Source organism: Rhinatrema bivittatum, chromosome 6 (assembly GCF_901001135.1).
Source record: "Rhinatrema bivittatum chromosome 6, aRhiBiv1.1, whole genome shotgun sequence".
Lineage (NCBI taxonomy): Eukaryota > Metazoa > Chordata > Amphibia > Gymnophiona > Rhinatrematidae > Rhinatrema > Rhinatrema bivittatum.
The window spans coordinates 285,264,200-285,289,783 of NC_042620.1; the positions used below are offsets into that span (position 1 = coordinate 285,264,200).

At 40.1% G+C, this 25,584-nt stretch overlaps 2 protein-coding genes across 10 annotated transcripts in view; one reads left to right on the forward strand and one right to left on the reverse strand.

Moving 5' to 3' along the window:
• Positions 1-16,936, reverse strand: part of LOC115094349 (zinc finger protein 211-like) — a 113,131-nt gene extending 96,195 nt beyond the window's left edge. For 2 of the 8 annotated variants that reach the window (XM_029607308.1, XM_029607305.1), the window contains exon 1: positions 16,771-16,919. In XM_029607308.1, the coding sequence (XP_029463168.1) occupies positions 16,771-16,800 (30 nt within the window). In that variant the 5' untranslated portion in view covers positions 16,801-16,919. Of the gene's footprint in view, positions 1-1,317; positions 1,648-2,425; positions 3,687-16,770 lie in introns of those variants that run through there. The other 6 variants (XM_029607306.1, XM_029607307.1, XM_029607310.1 and 3 more) reach the window with 6 other exon arrangements.
• A 66-nt stretch (positions 16,937-17,002) lies between these two features.
• Positions 17,003-25,584, forward strand: part of LOC115094355 (zinc finger protein 211-like) — a 64,641-nt gene continuing 56,059 nt past the window's right edge. The window contains exons 1-2 of one of the 2 annotated variants that reach the window (XM_029607327.1): positions 17,003-17,163; positions 17,543-17,626. In XM_029607327.1, the coding sequence (XP_029463187.1) occupies positions 17,603-17,626 (24 nt within the window). In that variant the 5' untranslated portion in view covers positions 17,003-17,163; positions 17,543-17,602. The remainder of the gene's footprint in view (positions 17,164-17,542; positions 17,627-25,584) is intronic. The other variant, XM_029607326.1, reaches the window with a different exon arrangement.

Genomic DNA, 25,584 nt, shown 5'->3' on the forward strand with positions numbered 1-25,584 from the left:
GAGAAAAAACCCCACATGCGATCGGCTCGCGGAAAAAAAAGAAACCAAGGAGACGAGGGAACCGAGTGGGAATTCCACCGCGCAGCCGCACAGAGCCAAAGCTCTGCTACTAGCTGAGGAGGCTCCACCTACCTCGGGTCGCGACGCTTCCCAGACAGCATGGCTAATTCAGCCCTGCTATCGACGAGAAATATAAAGCTTAGTGGCAAGATATGGATGGGAAATGTTACTGGATATTGGATGGGAACTTGTACGCTCAACAACCCAGGTTGGTAGAAAACCAAAGAGAAAAATAAAAAAAAATTCTCTTGGATAAAAATGATATCCTAAAAGTAGTCAAGCATTTGTCCCACAGACACTAAACGGGAAAAACTAATAAAGAGCTGGAAATTTCACAAGTGCTAAAAACTTTCAGTTCAGGCACCAAGATTCCAAAGCAGGGTGGTCCAATATTCTTCTGGCATTTCACCTCACTTCAGGCTGGTGAAGAGGCAGAGGAGAAGAATCTACAGCAGGCAATGTTACTTGCCGGCTGCTAAAGAAAAGTCCAGTTGCTGGCAAGGGATCCTCTCCTCCCCCACCAGGCTGCCGCAGAAATGAAGGACATAGCTGCTCCTCTGTCCTCCCCCACCTCCACTCTAAATAAGAAGCACACAGAGGAAAGGAGAGGAGCTGCAGAGCCCAGGAGTACTCAGCCTCACACAGTCCCTGTGCAGCTAACCTCTCAACTACTTTACTGTGGAAGTAAGAGGACTGTTCTGAAAATAAGACTTACTTGCGACATCCGTGACTGGCTTGTAAAACATTACATGCTGGCACCTAGAATTTGCTAATATTTTTCCAGATGTGCTTTAGAACATCTGGCCTGATGTTACAAATAGTCAATCACTATACAACACTGCCTCCTGCAACTTCCCAACAAACTGAAAACACTGAAGGTCTAGGATTTCTGTTTTTATTTATTTAATTTATATCTAAGGACCTTAGTTTTTGGTTTTTATTTTTTTAATTTTCCCCAGGAATTTATAAGGGTGCATTATGACAAGAACAAAAACAAGGGAAAATCAGTGGAAAAATGTAACTCATTTTTACAGGAAAATATTGGAATTTATTTTGGTAGACAGAAGCCAGGACAATAAAATATTAAGCAGATTTCCCCACTCAGCAGCATCCCTATCTCTATCCCCATTTCCTGCCTAACATGTCCCTTTCCCTTCTCACAGTCCCAAGAATCTCTTCCCTTCCCCATCGCAACAGCATTCATCCTTACTGGTGGTGGCTCTAGGCTTCTCTTCTCTCCGTAGGCAACTCACTTACCGAGGCTCTTGAGCTCTACAGCACCGCACTTCTGCTTTTGTTCAGGGGGCAAGGGGTTTGCCAGGAAGCTCTTCAAATGCTGCATGGGTGGCACCAAGCCACAGGAACTTTGGCTGCCTGGGGGGAGGGGGAGGTGGGACTTGAAACGTCACAGAGGCACTGGAGGGCAAACGCTTTTACCAGTGGTGGTCGGCCTTGAGACATTGCAAGCTGCTTTTTAATCATCCTAAAATTAGGGTGAAAATTGGTTTAAACTGAAAACAGAGGACCCTATTTATATTCCACTTTTCAGGGACTTCAAAGCAGACTATCTGTCCTGTACCTGGAATCCTGCTTTGTGTTTAAAAAAAAAATAAAATTGCTACTATGATATAGTTATCCAGTCATTGTCCATCTGCCTTATTAGCTACTGACCCATAGTTAATGCAAGCCTGGCTCCCACTATCATAGCTCTTTATTGATCATTTTATCCAAAAGGGTGGCCATGTCCAGTTCTCAAGAATCATAAAACAGGCCAAGTTTTCAGGATATCCACAAGAACTTTGCATGAGATAGACTTGCAGACAAATAGAGGCAGTGCATGCAAATCTTTCTCATACATATTCATTATGGATATCCTGAAAACCAGGCCAGTTTGTGGTTCTTGAGGACTGGAGCTGGCCACTCTTGACCTAGTCACTTACTATTTAAAACAATTCTAACCCCACCCAACAACAAAAGCTCTGAATGGCTTACATCAAATCACATCCATAATAAATGACAAGTCACAGCTCATAAAACAGTTCTATGCGTGCCACTCTTGAATTTACTGCTGCTCAGTCACTATCAGGAAAAGCATGCTGAAAAAGAAAAAAAGTCTTCATTTTTTTAAAATTATTTTGTACTTATCAATTATAAAGCTACCGGTAAAGGGTTCCACAGTTCAGGGGCAGTCACTGAAAAGGACCTTTCCACGAGTCTCAGAAAGACTTGCATGTCCTACCGATGGCACCTCCAGGAGTCCTCCTTCTGTGGACTGCAAGGCTCTGGAGGGATTGTGAATGTGTAACATGGAGTTCATCCCTGGTAAAGCCTCTGTACTTGTCATTCTGTGCATCACACAACCCACCTTAGACTGACAGGAAGCCAGCGCAGCTCTTTCAATTTTGACGAAATATGGGCTCTTTTTTTGACTCTAGTTATTAGATGATTCACAGAATTTTGGAGGAGCTGGAGGGAGCACAAAGCATATGCTGGCAAGCCAATGTATGAAGCAAAGCAATAATACAGGTTAAGCAAGATCAACACTTGGACCATACATCTAAAATCATTTTTAGCAAGCAAATTATTTAACGGTCATAATAAAGGTAGTATGCAATAGCCAACCTTAATCACAGCAGAGATCTGTGAAAGTTATGTCTAGGACAATTTTACCTGGGCTACAACCAAGATTTGAGCATACTTATCAATTTATGCTATACATGCCTAACATCTAATACAGAAAAATGGATAATTTCTCACCTCTAGAAGAAATGTTTTATATGGCAATACTTGTCACTGAAGTGCCTTTATACTAAAAGTTTTCTCCCATTTTAGTTTTATGGGAAAAATGCTTAGACCACAGGGCTATAAATGGAAGGACCATTTCTCTTTAACAAATGAACCTAAGCATAAGGCAAATTCAAGAATGAAACCTAAGATGGTCTTTCTCTCTTATGAATAGAAAACCATTGACAGCAATATTGCATCTCTATGCAAATTGCTACTCTAGCACAAAACCACATAACAAAACTCAACTCCCCTTGGTTGCATGGGTGTCACCCTCCAAACCACTTCATTCAGCTCCACAAACGTCATTGGCATCATACTAAACATATAATTCACCTCATAACCACATTTCTCACTACATAAACCACTGTTTCTTAGAAGCTTGACAGTTTGAGAGATAAGAAACCACTGTAAAAAATGTTTTTCTTGCAAGCAGAGCTTTCTTCTGTAAGTTAGAGAATCTTTCAGAATTACACCCTCCATCCCCTTCCAGTAGAGGCTCTCACCTGGCAGCCATGCTGAGCACCCTTTCACAGAACATTCTTCTATATCCCAGAACGGGACTAGAAAGGGACTAACACCTTACTCACAGGTGATTCTGTATGCTCTCTACTGGCAGAAACCACCTTCTGCACACGTCTCTACCACACCCTTTTCTAGGGTCTAACTTTGAATTTAGTTAAGCAAAAGGACCTTACACTTGATGGAATAGGCAGAAATGTTCCCTGTTCTTATGTCATGGCATAGAAGACAATATCCTTTCGTGGATTACAAACTTATGTTCTTATGGTTAAACAAAGAGTAGGATTAAATGGTCAATATTCTCAGTGGAAAAGGGTAAACAGTGGAGTGCCTCAGGGATCTGTACTTGGACCGGTGCTTTTCAATATATTTATAAATGATCTGGAAAGAAATATGAAGAGTGATGTTATCAAATCTGCAGATGAAACAAAATTATTCAGAGTAGTTAAATCACAAGTGGATTGTGATAAATTGCAGGAAGACCTTGCGAGACTGGAAGATTGGGCATCCAAATGGCAGATGAAACTTAATGTGGACAAGTGCAAGGTGTTGCATAGGGGGAAAAATAACCCATGCTGTACTTACACGATGTTAGGTTCCAAACTAGCAGTTACCACCCAGGAAAAAGATCTAGGCATCATAGTGGATAATACATTGAAATCGTCGGCTCAGTGTGTGCGGCAGTAAAAAAAGCAAACAGAATGTTAGGAATTATAAGGAAGAGAATGGTGAATAAAACGGAAAATGTCATAATGCCTCTGTATCGCTCCATAGTGAGACCGCACCTTGAGTACTGTGTACAATTCTGGTCACCGCATCTCAAAAAAAGATATAGTTGCACTGGAGAAAGTACAGAGAAGGGCAACCAAAATGATAAAGGGGGATGGAACAGCTCCTCTATGAGGAAAGGATAAAGAAGTTAGAGGGCTGTTCAGCTTGGAGAAGAGGCGGCCGAGAAGGGATATGATAGAGGTCTTTAAAATCATGAGAAATCTAGAACGGAAATCAGTTATTTACTCTTTCGGATAACAGAAGGACTAGGGGACACTCCTTGACGTTAGCAAGTAGAACATTTAAAACTAATAGGAGAAAATTGTTTTTCACTCAATGCATAGTTTAGCTCTGAAATTTGTTGCCAGAGGATATGGCTAGTGCAGTTAGTGTAGCTGGGTTTAAAAAAGGTTGGATAGGTTCTTGGAGGAGAGGTCCATTGACTGCTATTGACCAGGTTGACATGAGAATAGCCACTGCTATTGCTGGCAATGGTAGCATGGGATCTACTTAGTGTTTGGGTACTTGCCAGGTACTTGTAGCCTGGATTGGCCACTGTTAGAAACAGGAAACTGGGCTTGATGGGCCCTTGGTCTGACCCAGTATGGCAATTTCTTATATTCTGTCTATGGAGAAAGGGGTTGCTGTTACGATGCTGCTCGCAGAGCCCATCCCGCGAGCAGGCCCTTCATTCATCAGTCCGACGCCGCCAACTCCAGGGCCTTGCTCTGTGCGGCTGAGTGCCGCCGACATTCCTCTTCGTGGCTTGCAAAGCCGCCGCCCCTGACTCTGCCTTCGCGGCGGGGAAGATGCTGCCGGGATCCCTCCAGCCTTACTCTTCCACGCGGCAGGATGCCACTGTAGGCCTCTGCCTCTCCGGACTCCACTAGTCGCGGACACACACCTCTTCATGATATTTAAAGGGCTAGCGGCAGGAAAAGCCCGCGGCCCCAACAGATGATGTCATCAGCTTGCTCCTTAGTCCAGCCCTATAAAAGGGCTCAGCTTCACTTCCTCGGGGCCTTCGAATCGGTTTCCATGGTCGTCCATGTTCCTCTTCTCCGGTCAAGGTCTTCCGTGGTCTGCTCCTTTCCAGATGGCTCCATGTCCTATGATCTTGATGTTCCTGGTCCTGTTCCTCATCTGAGCTCCTTCGTCACCTGTTCCTCGTCCAGAAGCTCTGATCTTCCTCGTCCAGAAGTCCTGATGTTCCATGCTGCGTGTTCCAGATGTCCTTGATGTTCCGTGTTCCAGTCTTGGTTCTGATGTCCTCGCCTCCAGCTCTTCGTCCTGCTTCCAGGTTCCTTACTTGCCCACCTTTCCTGGCGTGCCACCGTCATGGTCTGTGACCAGCCCATGGGGGGCTGTGTAGGGCACTTTGTGGCACAAGGCTTACCTTCATGTCTGCAGTGCAAGCCTCCTCAAGGCTCCTATTTTTAATGCCATTCCAAGTCATGAATGCAGTTCCTGGTCTTCGGAGTATCTTGTGCCTGCTTCCGTCCATGCCCAAGACTCTGCCAGAACTTGCTCCGCTTCAGCATGGTCTGCGACAAGTCACGGGCGGCTGTGTAGGGCATGCCTCAGTGCAGGCCTCTCCTGAATCTTCGACATGTTTCCAGTTTCAAGTTCCACTGTTTCGCCTGGAGTCTGCTTCGCTTCCAGCGTGGTCAGCGACCAGCCTTGGGCGGCAGTGTAGAGCGCGCTGTGATGCAGAACTCGCCCAGTACTAATGCCTGAATCCTTGCCTAGACTTCCAAGTTCCTGAATCCTCGTACGAGTCTTCCAAGTATCCTGAGTTCTTGCCTGAGTCTCCCAAGTTCCTTGCCTCGTCTTGTTCCTGTCCTCAGCCTCCGTCTGGCCTCACGCACTCATCGTTCCCTCTCAATTGTCAACTCTCGTAACCATCTGTATATGCTGAGGAAAAACCCACAGCTCAACAGTTTTAAAATTTAACTATTTGGATATAAAGCTCATCTGAAAGTATTTATAAGAACATAAGAAATTGCCATGCTGGGTCAGACCAAGGATCCATCAAGCCCAGCATCCTGTTTCCAACAGAGGCCAAACCAGGCCACAGGAACTTGGCAATTACCCAAACACTAAGAAGATCCCATGCAATTAATAGCAGTGGCTATTCCCTAAGTAAACTTGATTAATAGCCGTTAATGGGCTTCTCCTCCAAGAACTTATCCAAACCTTTTTTGAACCCAGCTACACTAACAGCACTACCACATCCTCTGGCAACAAATTCCAGAGCTTAATTGTGCGTTGAGTGAAAAAGAATTTTCTTCGATTAGTCTTAAATATGCTACTTGCTAACTTCATGGAGTGCCCCCTAGTCCTTCTATTATCCAAAAGTGTAAATAACCGATTCATATCTACTCGTTCAAGACCTCTCATGATTTTAAAGACTTCTATCATATCTCCCCTCAGCCATCTCTTCTCCAAGCTGTACAGCCCTAACCTCACAGCGAGTTGATCCATCCCCTTTATCATTTCGGTTGCCCTTTTCTGTACCTTTTCCATCGCAACTATATCTTTTTTGAGATACGGTGACCAGAATTGTACACAGTATTCAAGGTGCGGCCTCACCATGGAGCGATACAGAGACATTATGACATTTTCTGTTTTATTAACCATTCCCTTCCTAATAATTCCTAGCATTCTGTTTGCTATTTTGACTGCTGCAGCACACCAAGCCAACGATTTTAGAGTATTATCCATTATGATGCCTAGATCATTTTCCTGGGTGGTAGCTCCTAATATGGAACCTAACATCATCTAACTATAGCATGGGTTATTTTTCCCTATATGTCCCCGCTCTGTAAATTTTTGGCCGGCTTAGGACTTACACATTTTATTTATGCAGACGATGTGCAAATCTTACTTCCTATAGTAGGATCTATTGAAAACACTTTGACACTCTGAAATATATATTTCAATTCAATAATTACTCACGCAGATGTTTTTATTCCTAAACCATTCCAAAACAGAAATTTTACTGATTTGTAACAAACTCAACAATACGTCGGAAATAAAATCCTTACATAATACCCATACTATCATTCACGAAGTAAGAGATTTAGATATCATTTTAGATAATGAATTTAATTTTAAGAAGTCCATTAAAACTATAATAAAGGAGGGATTTTACAAATTACAAATTTAAAAAAAATGTAAGCCTTTATTACACACCAATGATTTTAGAACAGTTCTCCAAGCCCTTTTGTTTTCCAAACTAGATTACTGTAATGCCCTTCTATTAGGCCTCCCTGCATCAACGATTCACCCTTTACAATTTTTACAGAACGCCTCAGCTCGACTTCAAATAGTAAAAAATGTGATCATATAACTCCGATTCTAAAAGACCTTCATTGGCTCCCCATTTATCATAGATCTCACTACAAATGTCTGACATACACAAAACAATATACGGTGAAAAAAATCGATTGGCTTAATGCCTCCCTACACATTAATACTCCTCAATGCAATTTACAATCTTCTGGCAAGGCATTATTATCCATACCGTCCCCAAAATTAGCAAATTTAAATACAGTTCGAGACAGAGCTTTATCCTTAGCAGGTCCTAACATATGGAATGCATTACCTCTTGACATAAGGCTTGAGTCACACACACATTCTTTTAAGAAAAAACTCAAGACATGGCTATTTCAACAAGCATTTTCACAGTCAGGCTGGTCCCCTCACTTTAATATATCATTTATTTTATTGTACTTACATATTTTTACATTATTTATTAGTTTATGGGCAGCTAGAATTAGTTTGATGTTAGAATCAAAATGTATTTATTAACGATTTTATAGTAACTATGTTTTATAATATGTTTTAAATTGTTTTCAGCTTGATTTACTCATTGATTATGATGTATGCATTGTTGGATTTGTACAATGCCATGTGATGTTAACTGATATGAAGTTCTCACAAATATCGGTATACAAAAAGCGAATAAATAAATATATGCAACACCCTGCACTTGTCCACATTAAATTTCATCTGCCATTTTGATGCCCCAGTCTTGCAAGGTCCTCCTATAATGTAACGCAATCCACTTGAGATTTAACTACTCGGAATAATTTTTTTTAACATCCGCAAATTTGAAAACCTCGCTCATCATATTCCTTTCCAGATCATTTATAAATATATTGAAAAGCACCGGTCCAAGTACAGATCCCTGAGGCACTCCACTGTTTACCCTTTTCCACTGAGAACATTGACCATTTAATCCTACTCTCTGATTCCTGTCTTTTAACCAGTTTGTAATCCACGAAAGGACATCGCCTCCTATCCCATGACTTTTTAGTTTTCTTAGAAGCCTCTCATGAGGGACTTTGTCAAACGCCTTCTGAAAATCCACTACGTCTACCGGTTCATCTTTATCCCCATGTTTATTAACCCCTTCAAAAAAAAGAAAAAAAAGCAGATTTGTTAGGCAAGACTTCCCTTGGGTAAATCCATGTTGACTGTGTTCCATTAAACCATGTCTTTCTATATGCTCTATGATTTAGATCTTTAGAATAGTTTCCACTATTTTTCCCGGCAATGAAGTCAGGCTCACTGGTCTATAATTTCCCAGATCACCCCTGGAGCCCTTTTTAAATATTGGGGTTACATTGGCCACCCTCCAGTCTTCAGGTACAAATGGATGATTTAATGATAGGTTACAAATTTTAACTAATAGATCAGAAATTTCATTTTTTAGTTCCTTCAGTACCCTAGGATGCATACCATCCTGTCCAGGTGATTTGCTACTCTTTAGTTTGTCAATCTGGCCTACTACATCTTCCAGGTTCACAGTGATTTGGTTCAGTTTGTCTGACTCATCACCCTTGAAAACCATCTCCGGAACTGGTATCTCCCCAACATCCTCATTTTCTTGTTAAAGATGAACAACTCATACTCTGTGTTTTATTTTTTGTTCCAACAGGTTTTTCATGTTTTGATGTTCTTTGTTACATGTAATGCTTTTTCAAGCAAGTTTAAATGTTCAATGTAAACCGATTTGATTTGCATATAATGCAAGAAGACCGGTATATAAAAACCAAAAATAAATAAATAAATAAATTAGTAAACACAGAAGCAAAGAATTAGTTTAGTCTTTCTGCAATGGCCTTAACCTTCCCTAAGAGCCCGTTTAACCCCTCGATCATCTAATGGTCCAACCGACTCCCTCACAGGTTTCTTGCTTTGGATATATTTTAAAATGTTTTTATTATGAGTTTTTGTCTCTAGGGCCAACTTCATTTCAAATTCTCTCTTCGCCTGTCTTATCAATGTTGTACACTTAACTTGACAATGCTTATGCTTTATCCTATTTTCTTCAGATGGATCCTTCTTCCAATTTTTGAAGGATTTTTTGGATAAAATAGCCTCTTTCACCTCACCTTTTAACCATGCAGGTAATCGTTTTGCCTTCCTTTCACCTTTCTTAATGCGTGGAATACATCTGGACTGCGTATCTAGGATTGTATTTTTAAACAATGTCGATGCCATTGAACACAACCTTTGCAGCTGCACCTTTCAGTATTTTTCTATTTTCCTCATTTTATCAAAGTTTCCCTTTTGAAAATTTAGTGATAGAGCTGTAGATTTACTTATTGTCCCCCTTCCAGTTATTAGTTTAAATTTGATCATGTTATTATCACTACTACCAAGTGGTCCCACTACAGTTACCTCTCTCACCAAATCCTGCGTTCCACTAAGAATTAAATCTAAAATAGCTCCCTCTCTCATTGGTTCCTGAACCAACTGCTCCATGAAGCAGTCATTTATTGCATCCAGGAACTTAATGTCTCTACCAAATCCTGTTACATCTACCCAGTCAATATTGGGGTAATTGAAATCTAATATACAGAAATGTGGAACCCAAACAAACACTTAACAATTATTTAGCCTATGAAGGTGTCAGCAAGCCTTGACGTTATGTGTCACTTTTCACTTAGACACTAACCGGTCTTATCGATCATTCACCTGCCTCATTTTATTTAATGCAAACAATTTTTTCTTTTTCTATATTTAAAAAATGTCCTCCGTTTATATCAACAAGAATGACTCATTCAAAAATGGTTGCCAGCATTGCCCTACACTGGCCGGTGTTTCGCTGGGTTAGCTTCCTCAGGGGCGAGTAATAATCTTTATAATAAGAGCCATATATCTAGAAAAGATTATAAAAATATGATTAATAATATAAAGGAGGGAATGAAAAATAGTACTTATCTTGAACCACCATGGCTACCTTTTTCAACGGGACCAGACGTCTCAACCATCTCACAAAAGCAACGAACGGAGGAACCAGAACCGAGGCTGGCGTCCCTTTAAATACGCCCTTCTAAGTTGACGTCAGCCATCCATAATGACGTAATCACTCTGCCAAAATTAAGTCAGTCAATGATGATTAGAATTAACCTAAAAATGCATGTAGATCCTGTTCATTATTTAATCCTGAAGGAAAGACAGTTTTTAACCGATAAATCCAACGTTGCTCTGATTGTAGTAGAGTACGCTCACGATCGCCACCGCGCCAATGTAGGGGAACTTGATCGATTGCACAAAAACGTAAGTCATCAAAAGTATGTCCCTTTTCCAAACAGTGCAACACTAGTGGTTCATTAGCTCTTGCATTTTTAATATTGGAGCGGTGCTCGATCATGCGTGTTTTTAATATACGCTTCGTCTTCCCAATGTACAGTAAGGAGCATGAACATTCAATTAAATACACCACCATGGATGAATCACAAGTAGTATCAAACCGCAGAAAAATTTTGTAGCCTGATGAAACAATCAAATGTCCTTGAATAGTCATAGAAGAATGACAGACTGAACATGTATTGCAAGGCTTATGTGAACCAGTTGACCGCTGTGGGGTAGATGACATCAAAGAACTATCAGATTTCACCAAAAAATTTTTTAGGTTCATAGCTCGTGAAAAGGTAATCCGAGGGGGAATTTGAAAAATTTCATTCGTTTGTAGAACATGCCAATTTCTTAATATCGATTGACGAATTTTGTGAGCCACAGAGGAATAGGGTAATATACAAGTATGTCGAGTCTAATCATCTGTCGATCGTGGAAGAAAAAGCCAGTCACGATTGGAATATTTGGCTCTTAAATAGGCTTTTCGAATACTTGGATAAGGATATCCTCTAGATGTAAAACGTTCAATTAATACTTGAGATTGTTTTTCAAAATCTTCCTTAGTTGTACAAAGACGCCTAAGTCGAATGAACTGGCTAACTGGCAAATTGCATTTAAAATTCCTGGGATGTGCACTAGAGAAATGCAAATATGTATTGGAACTCACTGGCTTCCTAAAAAGAGATGTCACAAATTTCTCAGCCACAATGGTAATTTGTATATCTAGAAAAGTAATCGATGTTGAATTAATAGAAGCAGTAAACTTCAAATGTAAATTTTTTGAATTCAACCATTCTAAAAAAGATGCAAAACTGTCTTCATCCCCTCTCCACAACAGAAAGACATCATCTATATATCTTTTCCAGATCAGCAATTCTTGCTTATATGGATGATCTTTCAAAAATGATTCCTCAAAATAATGCATATAAAGATTGGCCAAATCTGGGGCCATTGTAGCCCCCATAGCGGTCCCACAGATCTGAAGAAAAAATTGTTTGTTAAAGGCGAAAAAATTCTTCTTCAACGCTATTTGTAACAACTGTACCAAAAATTCACTGGGAATCCGATGAGGTTGTGGTCGTAGGTCAAAAAAAGTTTCTGCGATGTCTATTGCTTCCTCCTGTGGAATAGACGTGTAAAGAGCTTCCACATCTAAGGTAACCAATTTTACATTTGTCATATCCATTTCCAGATGTTCCAAAAAAACTATCATATCAGAAGAATCTCTAATATATGATGGCATCATGGGAACAAACGGAGCCAAAAAATGATCAATAAAACGTGACAACGGTTCCAATAGTGAACCACAGCCAGATACAATTGGACGTCCCGGGGGGTGATCAGCATTTTTATGTATTTTTGGCAATGTATAAAATACAGGAATCCGTGGATGTTTTTTGTTCAAAAAAGTTGCTTCCTTCAAAGTCAAAAAACCGGACTCAACTCCCCTTTGTACAACTGAACCAATAAGAGATTTTATTTCACCAGTGGGATCAGAACTTAAACATTTATAGAAACGAGTATCATTTAACTGGCGCAATATTTCACATTCATAATCAGTCCGATTTTGGATGACAATCTTCCCACCTTTATCGGCTGATTTTATGATGAGATCAGACGATGATTGTAAATCGCGTAAAGCTGTAAATTCAAGACGTGACAAATTTTGAAAAGTTGAATCAGACAAATCTAAAGTAGAAATGTCATGTGAGACCAAATCATAAAACACTTTTAATGCTGGATCTTCCGGTCCAGGTGGATTGGACAAAATAGATGGATCAATCGATGGTACATGAGTGGTAAAAAAATTTTTATTTTAAATTCCGAACAAACCGGAATAATGCCACCTGTAAAGCAAATTTGTCACCTCGATGAGTGGGTACAAAAGACAAACCACGTTCTAATACTTGAATCTGTGTCGATGACAATGACTGAGAAGATAAATTCAGTATCAAAGATCCTTCGCGTGTTGCGATCGTGTTATGCGTGGTTCGTAAGTTGCTGTGCGACTGGTGGATTGGTATCGATTGTAACGAGCCCGATAGGGACGACGAGATCCTCGGGGGGGTTGTCCTAAAAAAGTAGAAGTGCCTGATTCAGATCGTGAGGGTCGAGACCGCGTCTCATCATCACCAGAAGAAATCTTCTCTGTTGTAACACTCCATCACTATCATTTCCTCTTTAAAAAAAAAAAAAACCTTTTAATGGAAATCATCACCTCCTGTGTTTTCTCTAATGACTTTCTTGCTTTATTAAGGCATTCCATTCAATTTTAATTAAGCAAAGGGGCTCTAGGTATAACATGATGCATAACAAATTAATAAAACATTCTTTTCATTTCAGAAATAGTCTTAATAAACTTTTCTGTCTTCATCTGACTACCACCATCAAATATTTTTATTCAATTTATATAGATTTAGAGTTCTATGGCATCTGGAATGTTAAGGCATTTGCTGGGTTTCAGAATTCATGCGACAGCCTCCTCTCATGCCAACCATCAAAATCACTGGGGTATTAAAATAAAAAATTGCTCATGTCTATCTTTTTTTTTTTTTTTTTTTTTTTTTTTTTTTAACTAAATACATGTTCTCAGGCACCTTTCAGGCCATGCATTCACTGACATCACTAATGACATAATGTGTGAGAGTCCTCAGGCTCTGGCTCTGCATCTGGGCTTGCCTAAAGCCCCAATGCTGTGATTTGCCAAACAGTGCAACAGCAGCATCCCCAGGGCTGCTGTCGCTATCTGGTACCATTCACATGGAGACAACAGGAGGTTTTTTTTTTTTATCTCTGGTAGCCCCTCAGTCCCTTGGGATCCCGGCTGACACCCTCAGGCCTCCTGAATTTAAAAAAAAAAAAAAAAGAAAAGGGGCCATTTTCATTGGACTTCCAGGCCTAGACCATAAAGGGAGGACAGCCACAGCAGCCCTCAGCTACCAGCAGACATTAGTAAACACCATTCCTCTTTTGCCAATCCTCTGCTTGGCTTTTGTGCCTTTTCCACACTAACAATTCCTCAGCTGCACAAACATGTATTTGAGTCATCTAAAATAAAGTGTCCCCAACAATAGTATCTGCACCACAAACACACTGATTTTTGGCATCTCCCAATAAATTTACACCAAAATTTATAATTATAAACAGAAATTCAGAAGCCCTATGATCAGAGTGGCACAGTTCACTAACCTCTGCATATTCCCCTTTAATTCCTATAGGATAAAACAGCACAAGATATCTGCTCTCAGAAACAAGACTTTGCAATTCCTAGTGTTAGGAACGGCTTACAATCACACACGTACTTATTGCAACTAAAGTACCGGAAACAGGACATATGAACTGTCCCTTTAAACCAGGCCCATCTATTCTTATTTATCATTTCTAACACACTATGGTAGTAGACATACACACCACTGTACAGATACACAAAAGTGACAGTTCCTGCCCTACGGAGTTTACAATCTAGATAAATATACATGGCAAATAATAGTGTATAGGAAGAGTATTTATTGTACAGACTGCCAGCTGTGCTTGGACAGAACCTTTTCAATATATACTTACTACTGTTAAGCAAATTGCTATAAGGATCGGTGTAAACTTCGGTGTACACTGATGATGTACAGTTTTTAATACCAACTGATTCCATAGATCATGCTCTGAAACTGCTTAATATATATATCACAGCAACTCAAAACTATTGTCTCACATAAGGTTAGTACTGAACTTAAACAAGACAGAAATGATATACTTCAGCAGAAAAACAAACTTTCAAAACCCTCTGTTTGAATTTGGATCCAGTAAGATTTTTATGGTAGATCCCATTTGTGACCTAGGGACTTTAATTGATAAGTTTTCAATGATTACTCATATTCGTTATATAATAACAATAGGCTTTAACAAACTCTGCATGCTAAGACTTTTAAAACCCCTATTAGATTACAATGATTTTTGTAACAGTATTATACATTCTCATATTCTCAAATCATGATTATTGTAATTTGCTGTACCTTGGTCTACCAGCCTGTACCACCAGATCACTCCAACTGCAGCAGCACAAATTCTAACCGGCAGCAACAAAGTTGATCACATAACTCCTACCTTAATCATTCTACATTAGCTTCCTGTAAAATTTTGCATTTCCTCCAAAATTCTGACTCTAGTGCACAAAATTGTTTATAGCAAAGACAGACTGGATAGGAGCAAATTTACATTTTCACATCCCACAGAGCGCGTTCAGATCTGCTAACAAGAGACTGTTGGACATACCCTCATTAAATAATGCTCATCAAGGCAAAGTCAGAGAATGTGCCTTCTCTGTGGCTGGACCCAGATTATGGAACATTATGCCCAAAGCTTTATTGCTATCATCTGATATTAACAATTTTAAAAAGATCTAAAAAAAAACCTGGCTTTTTAAATCAGCCTATGAAATATAATCTCAGGGATACCGCTTTAATCTCTGTTTTGACCCTGGAAGTATTTAAATGACCCAAGGAGCACCACTATAAACTTGTTTTGATTTTGGCAGGTATTTAAATGAATTTGCAGATTTGGTCACATATATGTCATTTTGTTATGTTGTTTTTAATTTACTACTGATACTGTGAATATTTTTAAATATGTAAACCACTCTGATCACATTTGGTAAGGCAATATATAAAAACTTGTAAATAAATAACTAAATAAATAAAAACAGCAGATGGAGTAAGGAGAGGAGAGGAGGGGAGGGGAAAATTAGAATAAAGTTAGAGAAGGAAGAAAAGATTAGGAGAACGTGAGAGGAGGGATGGGAGTTGAGAGACAGGTGGGAACAGTGTGGGGGAGAAAGTGGTGTGGATGGAATGGACAGCAAAGCAAGAGTAGGAGCAAGATTGTGAGCCCTCTGGGGACAGGAAAATACCTACAGGAGCTGAATATAATCCACTTTGAAGTGTCTGAAAAAGTGGCATATAAATAAATACAAAAATAAAAAATGCAGTATTGTGCATTTGAACTACAAAAACCCAAGTAAGCAATACAGTCTAGGAGGTGAAAATCTTATATGGGCAAAACAAGAGTAATAGGGGTGATGGCCAAACAGATGGATAAAGCAATGGCATAAGCTATAAAGATGCTTTAGTGCAAAGGAAGAGGAATGGTCAGCAGAAAAAAAAATAAAGAAGTAATATTGCCCCTGTATAAATCTCTGCTGAGACCTAATTTAGAATGCTATGTACAGTTCTGGAGACTTCACATTCAAAAAGATATAAACAGGATGGAGTTAGTCCAAAGGGTGACTACTAAAACGGTCAGTGATCTTCACTGTAAAGCATACAAGAACAGATTTAAAGATCTAAACATCTATTCCCTAAAGCAGCATTTCCCAACTCTCTTCGGGAGGCACACCTAGCCAATCTGGTTTTCAGAATTTCTGCAATGAAAGTATACATGAGTTAGATATGCATACCTTGGGTCCCCAATGTATGCAAATCTCTCTCATACATATTCAAATAAGGATATCTGTCATCCCAACCGGTTAGATGTGCCTCCAGGAGAAGGTTGAGAAAACACTGCCCTAAAGATGCAGAAATATGACAGAGAAGTTTAAAACCTCTGCGATATCAATGCATAGGATTGGGTCTCTTTCAATGAAAAGGAGACTGTAGAATGAGTGGTCCTGAAATGATAATGAAAGGGGCTAGACTGAGGAGTAATCTGAATGCATGGAACAGCCTCCTAGTAAGGGTGATGGAGACAAGGACAGTATTTGCATTCAAGAAAGCATGGGACAAGCATAGGAGGATCTCCGGCAGGAATTGTACAACTGAGTAGCTTGTGCGGATGGGTAGAACAGATAGGCCCAATGTATTTTTCTACCGTCACGTTTCTAAGTCTGGGGCCTTCTTTATCAGATATCCCACCCCTGCCATACCGGGGCCCTCTAAAGCCGTCTCGGTCCCGGTCTCCGGGAACACATATAGAGTGATTACAGTAACTCTTTACCAGTTGAGGAACACGTTCGGGCCGTCTCATGCTGTCTCCAGCGGGCGGAGCTAGAGCTCCGGCAATACAATAACTTCAAGCTTGGTAAAACGTTCCCGCGAAGCCCCCAGGATCCGTAACAAGCAAGCGGAGAAAGCGGAGAGCGAGCCTCTTCCCACGGTGCATGCCGGGATTCCAGCCGGGCATGCGCAGCAGCCCTGAACGTGCTTTCAGTGATGCTGTGATCTCGAGAGAGAGCTTCCAAGCTTTCAGTGAACCTGCGCTGTAGAACAGACATGGCGGCCTCCTGTGACAGTTAATGAAAGAGAGAGAGAGAGGAGTTTTCTTTCCTAGGAAGCGATTGCGAGTCGAGATTGTAGTGCGGACACGGGGGGGTGTGGAAGACATCTGGCGGTAAGTGCACGCTGGCATCGGGGGCTTGACGTGGTCGGGAGGGTGAGTCGGAGACTGTTTTCCCTCAAGAGAGAGCAGTGCGGCGTGTGATGATAGCTGCTGAGATATGAGAGGGTGATCAGTAAAAAGGCTGTATCGTCCATCCCGGGTCTCTGTGTTTTTAGCTGCTATCTTCTTTCTTACCGGCGAATCTTCCCTTATGTTGTCTCGGGGAACGATTATTAGTGCTACCTCATCTGTGGCTGCTGCAGAAAGATCCACAGCCTCTTTACAAATTAACGATTTCAGACTAACCACATCTTAAGTTTCTGGCGCTTTGTTTTTCGTTTTCCTCTAACAGCGCTGATACTGCACCTGTGTGTTTATTCCTCATTCTCAGGAGCAGTCACATGATTGGGACGTTTAAATCATCTTCTGAAAAGAAGAAATACAAATAAAAATGAATGAACACGTTTTAGTGCGGGTAAGATATTGTATACATTTCTTGAGTGAATTAAGTAGGATATACAAATTGACATTACTTGGCTGTCAGAAATTACTCCATTTACAATTACCTAGTTTGATGAAGGAAAACGGAAGGTCAGTTTAGTTTAGTCTTTTTCTAATTAACCCAGGGAAGCATTGAGGATGATTGCAGGTAAGGACCCTAAGGTGCCCCTAGTCTGCCCAATTTGCTTTATTTGATCTCTGGTTGACCATCACTTTTTCATATCTAGGGATTCTCTGTGCTTACTCATGTCTTATTGAAGAAAAGATGACTGAGAGATTATATTCGAACTATTTCTGACACCAAGAAATTTTAAGCAAGACTTGAAATCTTGGCTTTTCAACAATACCTTCTGGATTACTCTGTAACTAAAAGTTTATCCTTAATTCTAAGATTTGTTCATTGAATGTCTTCCTGTCTATTTGTCTTCCTCTCATTTGTATTTTTCATCTAACCTTATACACCGTTGTGATCTAGTGATTCTCATGTGGAATGATGGTATATAAAAACCTCAAATAAATGGTGGTGGTACATAATATAATCATGATGGTATAGACCAAAATAACATAGAATGCTTATTTATTCTTGTATTGGAAGTGAGTGAGCAAAAAGAAATGGACTTTCTCATTAGCATCTGCTGGGTATTTGTTATTGACCTGCATTAGCCACTGTTATGCTGGGCTTGATAGACCATTGGTCTGATATAGCATGGCATTTATTTATTTCAACATTTATATACCGCTAATCAATTTCTTAGCAGTTTACAATAAACACAATCATAAAACCACAATATAGATTAAAATGTTTAAAATTTCACTTGTAACACCAAATCCCACAGCATAAACATAAACTTTATAATGAGCACTACACAACCTCCAAAGGTATAATTACAATATTTTATTTATTTTATTTATTTATTTAACAATTTTATATACCGACCTTCATAGTAGATTACCATATCGGATCGGTTTACAGTTTAACAGAGGGAAAAAACTAGAGTAACAAATTCACGTAAACGAAAGATAACCAAAGCAGGAATAAGTCAAAAATATTCCAATTGTTAAACCTAGCTTAGCTTAAAAAATATAAACTAAAATAAGTAGATTAAGAACTAATAATTACAATAAAACCTGCTATACAATAATTTTGCTGCTTTAAATGGTATTTGCCTAGCCATCAGTTAATCAGTCCTCCAGTAAAATCAACATATCCTAATTACAAACTTGGAAAAATAACCCCTTCACCAGCTTTCTAAACTTGAGGTAAGAAGTCTCTTCTTTAACAGGACACGGAAATAAGTTCCAGAGCTTAGGTCCCTGTACATAAAATAAGCGCTTATGAGACTCATCTAGTTGGACAAGTTTGTGCAATGGAACATCCAGTAAATTTAAGAAGGCTAATCTAAGCAGTCTAGAGTGTTGATAAAATTTCAAGCAAGAATTGAAACATTCAGGCATATGACCATTAAGCCCCTTTAAAACTAACATTTACATTTTATCTGCCACTCTGGGTAGGGTAAGCCATCCAGTCCTCCCATTCCTCCTGTCTCCCCCCCTGCAAGCCTTTCATTCAGGAGTGACATTAGAAAATAATTTTCAAGTAAAGGGTAATAGATGCATGGAATTTGCACTGAATGAAGTTAATACACCACTGCTAAGGAAATGATGGAGAGGGAAAGGAGGAGAAGAGTTGGAGGAGGGGAGAAGGCTGACCCTTGTTTATCCTTGTTTATTGAAGCTGAATTAGTTATTTGCAAGATGTAAAGTGTTGGCTGGAGAAAAATTATTTGCAGCTGAATCTTAGGAAAATGGAAGCCTTATTGATTAGCAGATCTCCAAAACTGCTTGATAGCTCATTAATGGATTAGCTTTGATCTTCATTAGTGTCATTAGAGACCTTGGCTTTTTATTTGATTCCTCTCTATCTTTGAAGAATCAGATGGGTGCTGTCATAAAGTCCAGACTTTTTAAACTAAGACCGTTGAATCCTTTGAAATATCTTATTCCAATAGAAGACTTCAGAGCAGTTGTCCAAGTATTCATAAACACCTCTATAGTTTTTTGTAGTTTCCCTGTACATACCCGGATCAGCCCAGACTGCTGGGTTATGCCTCCCTTCTAGCAGATGGAGACAGAGAAAAACTTGAAGGGCATCCCCTGTAAGTACGGTGCACCACCTGCAGCCCCCTTCATTATTTCTCTGTCTCCAGCAGATGAAGGTGGCAGAACCTGAAGTTCTGGTAGCTTGATTTTTTTAACTACAAAACAAAAAAATAGGGAACACAGGAATCATTGTTCATTTTTATTGGCTAAATCAAAGACACTGTTTTTTGAAAAAAACAAAAAAAAAACCAAAAGAGCACATTGCCTCCCAAGGGAAAGGCTAATTTCACCTTCCCTCCTCAGTGGTAGGCTTGGCGGGGGTTAGTCTGACCAACCCGCATTCCTGAAGCGGCTTGGCTTATGAGAGGAGCAGTTAAGAAAGAAGGGTTATCTGGATATGGTAACTTTCACTCTTTTGCGGGTTCGCAAGACATCAACCTCTCATGTATGTCCGGGTCTGGAAAGTTTATGACACTTGGTGTAGTAGATCGAAAGCTTTCCCTAGGCACATCTCGATAGCCAACATCCTAGCCTTCTTACAAGAGGGTTTGGCGAAGGGGTTAGCTTTCAGTTCTCTAAGGGTCCAAGTGGCGGCTTTAGGCTGCTTACAAGGAAAAGTGGAAGAAGTTTCCTTAGCGGCTCATCCTGATGTAGTGCATTTTCTTAGAGGTGCTAAGCACTTGAATCCTCCCCTCCGGGCGGTTTGTCCATCTTGGAGTTTGAATTTGGTCCTTCGAATTTTGCGTGAACCTCCTTTTGAACTGTTGCGACTGTTGCTGCCCGACGTCTCCACCCCGCCCACCTTACCTCTGTGGCGACTCCCTCTTTGCTTGTTGGATGTTTGGCTGCCGCAGTGTCATCTTGCCGTCCTCCGGCGTCCCCGGACCGGCAAGACGCTGCACTCTGCCATGTTTCCCAGAAGCCTAAGGGTGTGCGTGTGGCCCCGACTCAAGTACCAGCAGTGGCGCGAACCTCAGGGGCGTCCCCCTGAGATGACGTCATCCGCACCGGATATTTAAGGTCTCTGAATTCGCTAACTAATCGAGTTAGCAAGGAAAGGTTTTCTTATGCTCCTAGCTACTCTGCCTCCTCGGACTTACCAGGGGTACTTGCTCCTCGAGGACCCACATTCTCGGACCTGCTTCTGACTACCACTTCTGCCAGGAAGTCATCGCTGCCTACAACACCAGTGAGTTACCATCCTTCTCTCAGAGCTTTCCCTGGAACCAGGTGCTCGCTCCTCAAGGGCCTAATCCATTCCAGCTCCTGGGTTGCTTCAAGAGACTATTGTGTGAGTGTTACCATCAAGGTTCTGTTCCTGAACTCTGCATACCCTGCCTACTCACTATACTTAGTTTCTCTACAGCTCTGCCATCCTGGGATCGCTGTTCCAGTATCTGAGGGACTACAGCCCAGCCGGGCGCTTCCAGCTCACTACTGCCACCTCTGGTGGTTCAATATACTGTTTAATAAAAGAACTAGTGTGTGTCTGTCTCCAAACTCTAAGCTTGACTGGTGGTCCCTCTCGGGATCTTCCCCTGGGGGCGTGGTCATCTGCCACCGGCCCAAGGATCCACCCACAACTATCCCAAACAATAACGTGAACTGCTCAAGCGCATTACTCTGAAGGACCTTATGCTAAAAACGGTGTTTTTGGTGGCTGTTTACTCGGCTCAGAGAGTTTCTGAGATTCAGGCACTATCTTGTCACGAACCTTTTCTTAGATTTTCAGATTCTGGCGTTTCTCTGCGAACGGTGCCATCCTTTCTTCCGAAGGTTTTGTCGGCTTTTCACATGAACCAGTCAGTTGAGTTGCCTGCGTTTCAGGATTTGGATCATGATTCTCCACAAGTTCGCGAATTGAGGAGTTTGAATGTTAAGCGAGTATTTCTACGTTACTTGGAGGTCACTAACAATTTCGTTTGTCAGATCATCTTTTTGTCTTGTGGAGCAGTCCTAAGAAAGGGCGTAAGGCTTCCAAGGTTGACAGATGCTATTGCTTCGGCGTACATATATCACGGACGAGTGGTTCCAGAAGGTCTTAAGGCTCATTCGCTTCGGTCTCAGGCTGCGTCCTGGGCAGAAAGTCAGTTAGTTTTCCCCCCAGGAGATCTGTAGAGCGGCGACTTGGAAATCCTTGCATACTTTTGCTCGGCATTACTGTTTAGATGTTAAGGCTCCTGACTCAGAGAGTTTCAGGAGCAGTGTGCTTCGAGTGGGGCTTTCTAGGTCTGGGCTGATCTGGGTACATACAGTGAAAGGAAAATTGGTTCTTACCTGCTAATTTTCATTCCTCTAGTACCACAGATCAGCCCAGACGCCCGCCCAGAGTAGATGTTGTTTAATTTTTTTTGATCTGCTCAATTTTTCCAATTTTACGTCAGACTATATAGCAGAACGAAGATTTCACAGTGCTCTTAATTTGTACATACTTGTTTGTCATAGATGTGATTTAGCCACTAAATTGGGATTGCTGTTACCTGTTAGAATTCAGTTTCTGCTTTGATACTGTTTATACTGAAAAGGGCTGCAGATGATGCACCATACTTACAAGAAGTGCCCTTCAAGTTTTTCTCTGTCTCCATCTGCTGGAAGGGAAACATAACCCAGCAGTCTGGGCTGATCCATGGTACTACAGGAATGAAAATTAGCAGGTACGAACCAATTTTCCTTTTTTGTACATAGATTTATGTAAATATTTGTTGCAAGTTTTGCAGATATTACAAAATGCAGCAACATGCTTAATCTTGCCTTGTCCAGTAAGGGAACACATCACATCTGTTACTTATAGGATTCAATTTAAAATTTTTGCAATAGTGTTTAAAGCCCTGCAGGATTATGGTCCCTTGTATTTAGCTGACAAATTAGTGAGGTATGCTTCTTCTTGTGCTTTAAGATCTGTTTGTTGAAGGTACCGACTGTTAAGTCTGTGCATTTACAGATCACTCGCATTCATGCCTTTTCTGTAATTGGTCCCATTTTGTGGAATGAATTACCTCTTGAGGTCCATTCCATTGCTGATTATGTATTATTTAGAAAAAAGCTAAACGCACATTTGTTTTCTGTATTCTTTTCCTGTTTAATATCTTCAGTTATTTGTATTAATTTTTTAATTTGTTAGTTTTACATTATGAATGATTTTATTATGTATGTTTAGCTGTACACCATTTAATGTGGCAATGGCTTTCATAGGCAGTATAAAAGTAATTGTCAATAAATAAATAATGGAATGGGGACTTGAAGAAGAGTATCCATTTGCTTGGAGTATCTGTGTCCCTTTGTAAAATGTGTGTGTCCTGCAGTAAATTTATAGATGCCTCTACTAGAAATGGAAACATTTCTTTATCTTTATTTAAAAAATTCTTAATCACCTATGCACCAGACACTAGGCAATATACAAAATTTAAAACATTCATAATTTGACTAAAACAAAGACATATTGGAGATCGGCTCTCCTTTTTGTAACCCATGTGTTCTCAATGTTTAATGTCTGATGCAAAAAAAACCTTCCTTATATCTGTAAAATCAGCCTTCTTTGGAATTCATATCCCTTCATTATTTAATCCTAATATAGGATGTTTCTCTCACTGTATCTGAAAGAGTTGCAGATGCCTCCATGAAAAAGTATACCTTTTAAATATTTTCTAAAACGTTTTAGGTCTGTTTCACTTCTTAGACTCTGCCGCAGCTAAAGTTATTTCCTTTGTTTCTCAAAGATGCATCAGCCTCAATGATGATATTTTCAGTAAGTTCTTTCCATATTAGCATAATATTCAGTTTGGAATATAAATCTTCAATAATGCACTAATACGATAAGGTGCCTCAGAGTTCAGTCCTTTAAAAATCATTGTGAGGATTTTAAATTTGACCCTTGATACAATTGGCAGCCAATGTAATCTATAAAGGATCGGGAAGATATGTTCAGATCAATGGGCCTCCACCAAAACCCTTGCTGCAGCATTCTGCACCACTTGAAGAGCACAGAGAATTGACGCTGGCAATTCTCTGTGTATAGACGGAAAAAACGGAACAAGACCGTTACCTTGTAAAGTAAAGTATTTACTATAATTAACCCAGATTGTCTGTCTGTTTCCATATTTGTGGCTACACTCGACCGTTTTCCACTTTGTTTTTTTGGACCAAGCCAGTACATACTGCATTGCACCAATTTAGGCTCAAAATGAGAAGAATTTGCAATATTGTTAAAAAAAAAACAAAAAAAAAACTTTATGCTTAAAAGTAGCTTTAATCTCTGCAATCTCTTTTAATTTATGCACCCCTCTAATTCCAATTATTTGCTTGTGGTTTAAGTGACACAGTAGTATCACTATCAAATATAACACCTAGGTTAGAGACTTGAGCCGAGATTGGGAATTTATTCGCTCAGCTGAATAAATTCAGGGACATTCAGGCCCAGAAACCTGTAAAGAAATAGCATTTCTGTCTTATTAAGATTTAATTTTAACTTATCCAGGAACAGCCAATGCTGAATTGCAGTCGTGCATTTAATTGCTTCTCTAAGTGCATCATCTGTCAAATTTGAGAGAGGAATAGCAAACTGATTATCAGCAGATTCAGTAGTTGACACCAAGATCCATCACTATACTACATTTCATCACTACATTTCATCACATCCATCACTATACTACATATTCCTAATTGACAATCGCCTGAATTTCAAAGCCACCATTAACAAAACAACCAAAGACTGTTTCTACCAACTACAGGTGCTGAAAAGAATTAGACCTCTTTTCCATGCCCAAGATTTCAGAACCATCCTGCAAGCAATCATTTTTTCAAAATTAGACTATTGTAACACCATCCTACTTGGTCTTCCCGCTTCTTATACTAAACCGCTTCAGATGGTACAAAATACAGCTGCACGAATACTGACAAACTCCAGGAGAAGGGATCACATAACCCCCATCCTAAAGAGCCTCCATTGGTTACCTATACACTTTAGAATTATTTACAAGGCCATCCTTACCACATACAAAAATATCCACCTACTGGCTCCCATCGACATACAGATCCCTCTCCAACTACATAATTCAACAAGACCAACAAGAGATGCATACAAAGGATCGCTACAGGTACCACCGTCCAAATCTACCAGACACATCACACTAAGAGATCGGGCATTCTCTACAGCCATTCCACCGTTATGGAACTCTATCCCTTCAAACCTCAGACTTGAAACATGCATCTCAACCTTCAAAAAAAGACTAAAGACATGGATATTCACACAAGCATTCCCGGACTCAAACTGATCTACCTTCCACGCCAATCCTTACCTTCACATACACCATGACTAACCTTCTTGTTTGAATTTTATATTATTTTACACTATCGTTACATGTTTGAATTAATAACCTGTCCTTTCTCTTCTCTCTCTGCCAAGTTCTAATCTCCCTGTTATTTGTAACTGCCTTTTTCCGCACCATTGTTTTAGTTTTGTTTACGATGCACACTTGTTTTAATGTGAACCAGCAGGATGGGACTGCGTTCTCGAATGCCGGTATATAAAAACCCTAAATAAATAAATAAATAAATAAACTACAGATAGATCTTAGATAGATGTTGAATAACACAATGAGCAGGTCCCTATGGGACCTCAAAATGAAGACACCTCTGGTGACCCTTCGTAAAAAAATAAGTTTTAAACCAGGACGATACTATTCCGCAAATTCCCAAATCATACAAGCATGTTAGTAGTAACTCATGATTAAGTGTGTTAAAAGCTGACAAAATGTCCAGAAATATTAATAGAAGCCCTTCCCTAGCATCATAACCTCTATGGCCAGCAATAAGGTCTCAGAACTGTAATTAGCT